At 38.2% G+C, this 12,147-nt stretch overlaps 1 protein-coding gene across 1 annotated transcript; it reads right to left on the bottom strand.

Moving 5' to 3' along the window:
* Positions 1-1,853: 1,853 nt before the first annotated feature.
* On the bottom strand, positions 1,854-11,119 carry LOC104158074 (chromosome unknown open reading frame, human C2orf49; the record flags this gene model as incomplete). The annotated part of the gene is made up of 3 exons (XM_009695633.1): positions 1,854-2,492; positions 5,439-5,811; positions 10,953-11,119. Coding segments are annotated over 3 exons (597 nt in total), but the record flags the coding sequence as incomplete, so codon positions are not given.
* Positions 11,120-12,147: the final 1,028 nt, after the last annotated feature.

Genomic DNA, 12,147 nt, shown 5'->3' with positions numbered 1-12,147 from the left:
ACCGGGTGGGGAATGTTTGCTCCTAGCTCCTGCTGCCACTCCTGAATTTGTCTCTTTTAGCACCAAGCGTAAAGTGCTCACAGGTCATTCCTCTTTCATTAATTCAACAAGCTAAATAGATGCATAAGATCAGATTTGGTTTACTGTACGCCATTTGAAGAACTTGGCTGGCTGACATTTTTGAAGTGCACACCGTTCTAATCTGATCTCACTGAATGACTAAATTCTATCCTTTGGTGACTTCATTCTATGATGAAGGCTGTAGTAAAGAACAGCCATAAAAATCCCTCTTATATCCACATCTCCCAAAGGAGGGCAAGCACCTCACTCTCTCTCTCCTCTGGGGTCTGGTAATCCCCCAGCACACTGCAGCTCTGCTCTAGTACTTTGCTGAGAGAAGAAGGGTTACTATTAGCTAAGGGGGCAGTGGAAGGTAATAAGGGGAGCATGGCTTGCACTTTGCCCCCTTGAAGTGCTACAACAGATGGCAAAACGGTGCCCAGCTTTGGGGAAAGGCAGGTGAATCATGACAAGGCTGGAAAGCAAACTGGCCTGAAAACAAGCCTGTTAGCATGCAATAGCAGCATCATGCTATTATTCCAGTATAGTTCTGCATATCACTCCTTAACACATACCAACACACGCATGCTCCTAGCAACTGGAACTACAACAAAATATAGCCTAGACTCTAAATCACTGCCAAGAAGCCACCCGCAAAACAGAACTCCTACTAGACTGTTACACTAGTGCAAGGACCAGCACTTCACATACTAACTGCTGCTAAAACTCCAAAGTAGCTACTGAGCCTTTTATCCTGTAAGCTTTTTAAGTTCTCATCACTTCAAGTCCACTGAAATATAACCAGAAAAAATGAAAAAGCTTAATTGCATCACAAAAACAAGTCAGCACTCCTTTGTTTACTTTTAATTGAATTTATTTAAATAGGATAAGGCTACTTAAAAGACAAGTCTTTACATACAAAATGTACATTACGTTAAAGTTTGCTGTACTCCAGTACAAAAACTGCACAAGTGTTTAGTAAAAGGGAAACAGCACACAATATTTCAAAACACACATTCTTACCATTTTACAGCATTCAAGAAGTGCCTTTTATGTCATATCAGTGAATGGAGAATTTCTGTCAGTAATGAATTAAGCTACAGTTTTTGGTTTCAATATTAACCAATGTTAAAAATGTAAACAAGCTTTCAGATCACTACTGACAGCTTCTTTTAGTGGGTTAACTAAGTGGATTCAGAAGTTGATTCTTTTTTGTTTTACTAAGTCTGGGAGCCTTATTATTATTTACCATCCATATCTAAAATGGATTGAATTTGGCTTCACCCTAAGCCACTGAGATTTAATAAAAATGTTTCCTTCAACTTAACTGTATTTCTGCCTTATAAGGCACTACCAATAATTCAGATGAAACACCAAGTTTCACAGAAAACCAACATCCATCTTAAATTATCAAAGGAGGGGAAAACAGTTTGGTGGTTTGTTGTTTTTTCTTCTTTCAGAGTGCAACTACACAGGTTAATTCTCTCAAGGTACTCCTTTGTCTTCCTATCCCTGTCCCTCTCCGACTGTTAGCAAGTTGAGAAAGCACTGGTCTGCATTCCACAGGTTTTCCCCATATTTTATAAGCACAATTGTAACCAGAAAAACAAGCAAATTTACTACATCAGCACATTTTTACACTTATGCATGTATAAAATATGCCTGTGTATTTAAGAGAACATGGCACTAATCCATTCACTACTTCCTCTCAAAGATTCATATCAGACAGTTTAATAACATACTTCCATCTGTGTATTTATTTCATATGTCAATATGAGAAACTTCAATTTGAAGTAATGCTGTTAAACTAGTTCATCTCTTATTACCAACCTAACTTGCACTGTAAATTCTACACTCCTGTTCTGCACAACAAAAAGGGAAAAATTTTGTCTCAAACTATCTTATCAGCAGAATGGTCAGTTTTCTCATCTAAATAAATAATCTTTTTAAAGACAAGGCGGCTCTTGGGATCACTCTGAATCTCAATAGCTATTTTAACTATTTAACCAGAAGTGGAACAAAACTGAATCTTACCGAAACAAAAAATATATATATTTATATGTGTGAATCTTAGTGACATGCAGGAGATGAACTATAAAAATTCTGAAAACCAAAAGTAGGGGCTTTAGTATATTGTAATATTACCACCTTTTAAAGAAGTAATGAACTACTTGGTGTACAAGAGTAGACACTCTTAAGGTGACTGGTGACAATGACTCCAGCTCTACAACAGGGTACTGTTAAACTTGTTAAAACTTCACAGCAATCTGAATCCCTGTAAGGTTTAAAAAGAATTGTACTTAAACTGTTTAAATACGACTTATCTGTTTGAAAATATGGAAGTAACATTTATGTTTCAAGCACCATTAGCTCATTCACGGCCATGTAACATGCTGGATTTTCTTCTTTGCTTCCGTAGGCTTTAGGTCATTCTGGAATACAAGAAAATATATAAGTATTCTTATATATACTGCGCAAGTAGAGGTTAGCAATTAACCTGCCATATTCAAATCTAGTACCGACTACTGCTGTACTCAGCCGCATGCCACTACAACAGCTTTCTATTGCCATCTTGTGGAGAAAGTTAAATATCACAGAACTTCTTCAGAGAAGATAAAAATAAAGCCAATTAATTTAACTACCTGCAAATCATATATGACTTTTGGTTTTTCTTAATCCTACAATTAGTTATGCAAAAATATCTTTCAATTATGCATCTTAGAAACAGGTACATATTGGGGATTCAAAGCATACTTCTGAAGTTATTTATTCTTAAAATACTTGTTGAAAAGGGATTGTATATGAAAAAAACCAAACATACAATTAGGAAATCAATTTACTGTTGTCAAGTACTAGAAAAAGAGAAGGAAAAGTTGGTGTTCCTTTGTAATGACCTGTATAAAAAAGGCAAATAATTGCCAAAGCCTCAGATGAACTCATCTTTCAAGCCCTGTCCCAAGAAATCAGAAAAAAATCAAGCAAGCCTAAAGTAAAACAATGGGAGGCTGAAGTGGTGAAGTAATCACCTTTCACCATCTACAATAAGAAAAAAATATTGATAAATTAGAGCTTTAATAGTTCAGACAAGCAGAGTAAAGACAGGTGTATAAGTTTTCAAGAATGTTCTGCAACACACTGGTTTGGCGAGCACAATCTAGAGATTTCTCTTAAGAGTTTCAATGTTAAGTTTATTTGCAGCAATCCTGTGGATTGCAACCACTGAAAGGTTTAAGGGAGAGACTCAAAGATCCCAGGGATAGTTCTGTGCTATTCAGCATGAGAACTTCGGTTTTTCTTGAAAGTCAAAGAACCAGCACTTGTTTGGAAAAGCCATTGTCATTACTGTCCATATACTAAAAATATATCAGGCTTCACACTCTACAGCCATCTGCTAAGTATACTTATTCTTCCTGATTGCATCACTTATTCAATGCCACGTTCTTTAATTTCAGACAGCAAAGTAACAGCCATACAACACACTTGCCTAACTGCAAACATGTCTGACTGACATTAACCAAGGCATGACTGAACTTACCGCTAGTAACTTGAACAACATAAACTGTGGCTAAGGTAGAAAGGCAAGTGTCATCTCATAGCTTCTGAGTGTCAGTTATACAGGGTCACTTAAAAGTGTTCATAATTGTGTCTACAAAACATTTAAATTAAATGTAAAGAAGCTGTGAGGTGTATACTAAACAGTTTTCAAAAGCTCTGTAGATTCAGATCTGACCAATACCTGGAAGATTTCTAAATACTAAAATATGTTAGTAACACTGGTAGTAGGAAACGTACCTCTCCAGTGAAAATTTGATTCAGAGCCTCAGCCATGATTCTTCTAGAAGTTGCTAAAGCTGTCTTTCAGAACACCCACGTGCTTAGGTGCTCATGTTTAACAGAAGTCTGATGGAACCTACCAATCCATGCAGCAAGGATATTACTTGCATTCTTTCATTAAAGGATTTTTAAAAAAGGGTTTAATAGAAAGCATTTCATGAGGCAATATTGAGAAAACAGAGGTTAGGTCTGGTCTAGCATCCCGGGAAAATTTTAATCAATGTAATCGCACATTGCGTATCTAAAGCTCCCCCTGCAGTTCAACTGAGAACAGATATTTCTATTTCTTCTTTTGAAGCCCACACTTATTCCAGATATTCCCGTATTCCACTGGAAATGCAAAAATCGCTTCATTTGTATCAAGAAGGAACACAACACAAATATAAGACTTATCCCTACCTCGTGGCATGTTTTAAAGAGGAGGTGGCCTATTGCTCCTTGCTCACTGACAAGCCTTTAAAGACTAATCACACCTTTGTCAAAAATAACCACTGTCCTATCTTTCTCCCCAACTGGAAGCTACATTCAGCACCATTACCTACAAAGATATGCCCTGCTGAATTCATATATCCTGCCTTAGCTCTTCTCTCATCTCTCCAGCTCATCAGCCTCCTTCTGGCCCCATCTGTAGAGTAGTTCTCTTCTCTACAGAAAATCTGTTTGGAGCTGAATCTAACTTGCAGAAAGAAGGTAACTATTTACCTTTATGGTTAACAGCTCAGTCATCAGTCTTCTATTTGAGAACAGCACCCTTCTGTTCAAGATCTCAGCATGTCTTTCTCATCATCCTATAGAAGCCCAGGTACCTGATTAACATCACCATGGCTCTAAATGAGCACTCGACCTTTGGCCTCTCACTTCAACTAGTTTGGTTTGTTGTTGCAGCTTCTCATTCAGACCCACAATCTAGGCAGCTCTCCAGATTTTCACATTCAGTTTCTTCCTCTAGCTCGCCAATTCCTATGTAAGATTTAAAGCAGATGGCGTTCTTCCTCTAAGGATATATTCTACAGCTCTCAGCAGCTCACTTCAGTTCCCACAACATCTCTTCCTTCACTTTGACAAATGAAAGCTTGTCCTACTCAACCACTGAAGTGTGATTGTTACAAATGTTATCATCCCATTTTTTTCTTCCCCACTACAGAAAACAGACCACTTGTACTCCCTTTAAGGCTGTTCACATTGTTCTGTAATACCTGTTCTCTCTCCCAGACCTACCAGTAGGATTATTTTGTGTGTGTTTTTTTTGACTGCTCCCAGCACCACCTTAAGTATTACCTACTTATTAATTTTAAAATTACATGCATGTTTTCTACAAATCTGCCTCTCTCACACGGAAGGTGCCCATGGACAAGTACAAAGTATTTAATTTCTTTCCTTCTAATCTTTCCCAAACCAGCTACTCTTTGGCCTGTTTCTAAATAAAGACTCTACTATAACTCCAAAATAACATAATCCTGAAAACTCTTACAAGGCTCTACCTTTGGCTCTTGCAAGTTTTGATCTTAAAAAAAGCTGCAAAACAAGATATTGAAAGTACATACCGGCAAATCAGATTCTTCTTTTGGAACAGCTCTCTTTAACTTCACAACAGTAGTTCCTGCTACTGGAGACAGAGGGTACACCTTTAGACTAGCCAACACACTGCTGTTAGTCTTTGAAATACTGTTCTGCTTAGCCTCATTATTCCTCATTCCCAGCTTAGCGTCCTCTGATAAACTGGAGGCTGAAATGTATGTTGAGGCATTTGAAGGAACCGATAATCTTCTAACAGTGTTGGTGGTGCTTCCAGCTGGAGGAGGTTTTAGGCGATCAGCAGCTCCGTTCTCCGTCTTCTTCACCTTTATGCTTGTACTTGTTGAATTGCCATCAAATACAATTAATGGCCGTTTCCTTAAACCTTCCACTGTTGTAACACTGAAAAGACAAATTGTAAAATTTCAGAAACATAAGCTAGATGATCCAAAAATAACATATCCAAGGCACGAGTAGTGAAGATGAATTTAGGCTTGCCTAAACTAAAAATATATCCTAAAATACTAACCTTAAATCCTTAGCTGCTCCAAACTTAGGCAACAGAAATTGCTTCCAAAACATACAGGGAGCAGGGGGCTGTATGAGGAACAGTGCTCCTCAGCAAAGCGGGTTGTGTGAGGAACTTTCTAGGCAGACAACTACAGTTGTACAAGCAAAGACTGTATGCTTATATCACTGTAGTTACTCCAGAGTAACTAAAGAGATAATAGCTGTTAAGCATTTCAAAAGGTATCTGAGAAAGTGTGCCACCTCCCCTACCAGAACAGCACCTAATATTCTGATGCTTCTAAGTCTCCCTGTTCCCGCTCTTATTCAAAACCATAATGTTCAGATAGTCTAAAAGACTGTTAGACAAGGAATAAAAACATTAAGCAAAAAAAGCATACCTGTTTTTTAAATCGGCTATCTTTGAACAGGAACCCTAAGCTGGTTTAATGACTTTTTTTTTAATAGTTTGTGCCTTTAAGCGTATGTGTAGTCAGAGCTGGCCAATTTAGTAACAACTGATTAATGAAAAAGGAATACTATCAAGCTAATATCAAAACAGTACTATCAGAAAACATGCTGACTGCCAAAAAATAAAGCACAAAGTTATCATAGCTCACTCCACATGAATTTAGAGTTTTAAAAAAAGCATTGCTCAAGAATGACAACATGTGCAGATTTAACAAATAAGACACCCAAACAACCATTAAGTTACATGATATTCCTGTTTAGAAACTTCAGTTTTCAGACACACGCACTGTTTTAACATCTCGTATTAAACAGAGGAATAGAAGTTGAGCTATAGTGTTTTCAACAATCAAATATATTCATTAATTACAAATTAATTCATTAATTAATGAATTCGACAATATTGATGTTAGGTATCTCAATAGACTTCAATATAAGCTGAAAGCAGAAATTCAATTCATTTGACTTGAAATAACACGAGATTAGTAGCTGCTGATAAACCCCACATATTAAGAAATTACACACTGCTTGCAAAATTTCTGTCAAAACCAGGAGTTTCTTTTAATGAAAGGAGTCACAAGTCAAGAGCTCATAGAGCAAGAGAAAGTTCAGCTCTTATTCAGATTTGCTTCTACATTACTATTGTTCACAACAACATATGTCACATAATCCTCCTCTTTTTCCTATTCAACGGGTTCAGAGACCTGATAGAGACAAAGAGAGACCTTCAATTCATTTGGGACCTGTTTGTCAAGAGATCAGATACAACTCTTTCGCTTATATCTACAGTAGATGCAGTTTCTAGGAGAGTTTCTACAAAACAAGATTAGCTTTCAAGATCAGGAGTGTTCAGCCAGGCATGTTGTGTCAGTTAAATACCACTGAAACAACAGCAGTATTCAACACATCCATTAAATTAAGGAGTATAAATTCACCTGAAAACCCTAAAAAGCTGTCACACACTTCAAAAGTAAAACATGATACTTTTTGCTCACTTTGGCTTTGTCCAAGAATTTATTCAACACTCCTGACAAAGAACACATTCCTCAGCAGCTTTTTTGGAAAGCCAGTTTACAAACTATGTGAAAGAAAAGATTTTATACCTGTTTTCAGACACCTTCCTTAACATAATAAGTCTGCTTTTCCTATGGAGGTTTTGGTTTGTTGTTTTTTGGAGGTTTTTTTGTTTGTTCATTTGTTTTAATTCAGCTTGGTGAAGACTGGCAAGTCAGGAACTAACTGTAATTCTAGGAGGACTGCTATCTATTCTAAACTGAATTTTAGAACTGTAGCACTTGTACAAATGACCACATGCTACAATAAAGATAGCATTCCCAGAGAAACACTTTGGGTAAGTTCCAAAAGAAATTTTGACGCTATACCGTCAAGAACTGTCACATGTAATTTTCAGATACATGGCTCACAGAAGAACACAGAACATTGGGTGTGACATTCACTTTCTTTATATAAAGTACAGGCAGCTTAAAAGCTTCAGAGTAGGACTCCTGTTAGCCATCACTCTTCTAAGGGAAGACACTGATGCTAGCTAACAGCTGAAAAGAACCATTTTGAGATCGTGTCCCCTCCTGCAGCCCACTCCCTGTGAAACCTAGATTTCAATGCACATCTACATCCTAGGGAAATGTCCTAGTCACACTTTGGGCCGGGCTGGGCTGGATGGAGGGCACGCTCTAATCTTGCTGTTTACTTTGCAGCACATGGTAAAGAATACAAGATTTACTAGAGGAAGATAAGCAATCTGGGTTTCCATCGTTTCATATGATTACTCATGCAGTTGGGATGGCCTCTGAGCAACTCCCAGTTATGAGGGCAATTTAATGAAAAATGCTCCTATTCTTGTCTAGCTTAGCCTGGTACTTAAGGCAGCACCCTAAAAGCAAGTTAAAGTGTAGGTTTTAGATCCCACTCCCTGATTATCCTAAATATTTGCCTGTTACCAAAACAAACAGCTGACCACCTCTTCTGTGAATGTCTGAAACTGGTGCGAAGTACCCTGTTTTACACTGAACTCAGCATTATCAGCACATTAGCAGTTCTCAGAGGATGCCAAAGCAGCCTCTCAGGTGACTAAGGAGAAATGATGAGCTCTACCAAGGCCACAGCTCTGAGTATGCACAGCCAGAGCTCTTGGACACAGAGTTTGCAGGTGAGAGTCTTCAGACTTGATGGACTTCAGAAACTACACATACATTTTGAGATTCATACCATCTTCTTTCTTCCAGCAGGCAAGATGATCTTATCGATCTACAAAATTAACTCTCCCTGAGCACAAATACTTTCTGAAACGTTTGAAGTTGGATAGACCGCATTTGGTTTTATTTGGTGTGACTCACTGCAAGCTCAAATGTTCAGTAATGAGATGTATAAACCATTGTCTGTGACCTCAGATATTTGACTGTATTATTGAGGTGTAACACGTTACTGCAGCTCAGCCAATATACAGCAAGTCTTTTAGGACATGTCATCAATCACCAGCAGTAAAACTAAACACGATATTCAACACTGACTTTCAAATCAGAATGTGTTTTTATGTCCTATCTGTAACTACTAGAGGCATGCAAACACACACTGAGCTGTGCTGATCAAGTCTCCAAGCCTCATACTAATTTCAGCGCATGTTGTAAAGCTATGCTTTCCACAGAGGAACTCATCAGAAAGCTCCTGTTGTTCATATGATCAATCAATTTATCTGACTTCTAAACTGAACTAACAGCACGCTTAGTTCCCATCTCTGACATCCACATAACTTACAGCCTCACAATACCTGGGAGCTTTGTTTTTAAAAACAAGAATGTAAAGTTCTACTTCCTCCCCTGCACAATGGCACCGTGCATGCCAGTTCTCCTTAAGTGGTGCACACAACCATGAGCAAAAGTGTAACATTTTAACATCTAAAAAGAGGATCGAACTTCCTTGATTCCTTCTGTCAATATACTAAAACTGAAGTTTTCTCTGTGCAACTTTTACTTACTGAAAGTCCATTTCTCTGGAGTTAGTAATACTAGCAGTAAAAGACTTTTCTAGACAGTATTTTGCCAGCATATTTGTTAAGCATGAAAGATGTAATACAAGCAAAACCAGTAACTGCTGAAAAATCTTAAAACTGTCTAACAGAGCAAAGACTAAGCCTAGTATGCTGGATGTTAAGTGCTAAGAGGAACTGGTAAAGAAAAGTAGAATGGTAGATTAAACATACCTACTTTTACTTACTATTTTCCCAGCAAATACTACATAGGTTTAACCATTACTGAATTTTAGTGTACCAAAATAAGAGCCCCTAAACTTATGCTACATATAAACTCTGGATGAAGCCATTTTCACATTTAAAAATTAACATTGTCTCCTTCTCTCAAAACCATCCAGCCTATCTTTATTTCTTTGATAAAAAATTCTTTTGCATCTATTTCAGCACACCAACAGTTTCTTGTTATTCACTAACTTCATGCTTTCATCCTCATGTTGCAAGTTGTAAACAAACTGAGGTACTATAACCTTTTATGCACACGGAAAAAAAACCTGCCATAACAAGACAACTCAGTGCCCTAGACATTGCTAAAATTTTAAAAAATTAACAACAACAAAAAATAAATCACTTGACAGAATATCTTTAGCTCTTCCCAGTTAGAAACCTCAGTAAAGCTAAAACAGACTCATGAAATGAACAAGTTGTAATACTGCAAAAACTGTAATGAGAATTTCTATCCACCTTTCCTTAGGATTTACTGCTGAAGCTAGATCAGAACACCACCCATGCACATCATATGTCAAAGTCAAAGTCTCAGGCAGGGTGAAGCATTATAGAATAAGTTTAATCAACCTGACTTCTTAATTGTACTCTATTCTTTTAAATATATTCTTTTGTCTGAATAACTTTACTTAGCATTAGTTAGCACGAGAAGGAATTCCAGGTCACATATCATAAACTCATCCTGACCAGGTTGCTTGGCTACTGGGGGCCTTGAGGAAGATAAGGAGGAAACTTTGTCAGCAGAGGCTGCAAACCATCAAGATAAGGACAACAAACGGCCCGTCAGGAGTTCGGAGGCAGAGAACTAAGGAGAAACAGTTAAGCCCCCAGACTACGAATTACCACTGGACACAGGGGCGTGTGGACAGCACGTGCAGAAACTGAGCATTGGGCCGAAAGGCGCATGAAGGGCACATGGAGATGGAGTGCATAGATTGTAAAGGTTTAAACATCCAAGCCTTCTTTGTTTCGGGGTCCATCCTTCCCCGGAGGCACCCAGCTCGAGCTGTCATTCTGCTGTACCATCCAAATAAATTAATTATTTTTCTACAAAAATAATCATTAATGGTATCTAGCTTATAATAACATTTGGATGGCAAAAAAAGACTATCTTTCCCTTTTTGCTATTATTGCAGTAGTAGAATCTAACACTTCTGACACAGGAGACCTGACACGGCATTCTCAGTAAACTGTAACAATATCCAAAAGCTGTACAAGTTTCATTAATCAGGCAAACAAAGATTGAACTAAATGCATTGTCCTAAATTCTCTAAGTCTAGCCCAATAAAAGCTAAATTACCTTTTATTCTCACTTTTCAACTCATTTTGCTGTCTTTTCTTTTCCATCATTTTCCCCCATCTACTTTTTGGTAAGTCACGCTGAGGCAGGGGAATGGCATGTTGAATATACAGATCAGTGAGACCATCTTTGTCCATCTTTACGTCATTTTTGACTGGTATATTTTTCTGTGGGGAACAGAAAACAAGTTGTCATTATTACAACAAATTCAAAGCACAAGCATCTTAGTGGCATCACTTCTTTTTTCAAAAGCCACTTTAAGGTAGTGTATTGGGCATAAATGCCAGGGTTTCAGAACTGAGCGGGCTATAGGAGTGACCGATGTGCAGAAGCCATGAACTGTCCCGTGCCAATGATGGCCTGGTGTCCTGCCTTCCTTCTGTCAGCTTCCCTTGTTTTCTGTGTGGATTACACTCATTCCCTGCCTTCAGTGAGGCAACAGGAAAGGCAGGATATTTGGGTCAGTGCATAGCGGCTTCTTCTTCCACTACCTGCAAGCACATCTCTTCACATTATCTCCTCGTGTGCCTCTTCCTGTGCGTCCTTTTGTGTCTCCTGTCCCCGGTGCTTGTTGCTGTTTGCTAGATTCATTTGAGCACAGGTGCCATGATCTCCTCTGCTTGGAATTTTGGTGTGTGATGGGCTGTTTTCATCAGTGTCAGAGACAGCTGGATCCAGCTGTGACCAGTATTGGGCAGTACATCACCTGTGCCCACAAAGGTCAATCCTGCAGGCCCTCCCTATCTAAAACCCTGCAATTTTTCTCAATAAAAATAGTAGCAAAAAAAAGGAAAAAATTATGATAGACGTATTGTTGATGACTGATGTTTGCATGCACTTTTAAACACACTTTCCTGAACCCAACTACAATACCAGAGCTCTTGTTCACACTTCTAAAAAACCAGACAACTAGAACATAACACAGTTCAAATTTACAGATGTGGAGCCATGCTTCCTTCCCCAGTTCCCAAAGATAAGTTGCAAAGGGAGATTTCTAGTAACTGTCAGTTATAATAGTACACCAGCTTTCTTTCTAATCATGTATAGGGTTGTGAAAATAAAATTTCTTGGTACCTCCTGCCTAATTTATTAGAAGACAAAAAAACCTCACTAACTTCGTACAAACTAGAGGTCATTGAAAGCAGGTCAAGTCTCTGCCACTACTGGTTTTGGCAACACTTGGTGATTTCTGATG

This window comes from Cariama cristata, unplaced genomic scaffold (assembly GCF_000690535.1).
Source record: "Cariama cristata isolate BGI_N322 unplaced genomic scaffold, ASM69053v1 scaffold11802, whole genome shotgun sequence".
Taxonomy (NCBI): Eukaryota; Metazoa; Chordata; class Aves; order Cariamiformes; family Cariamidae; genus Cariama; species Cariama cristata.
This window is presented reverse-complemented; position numbering and strand designations above follow the sequence as displayed.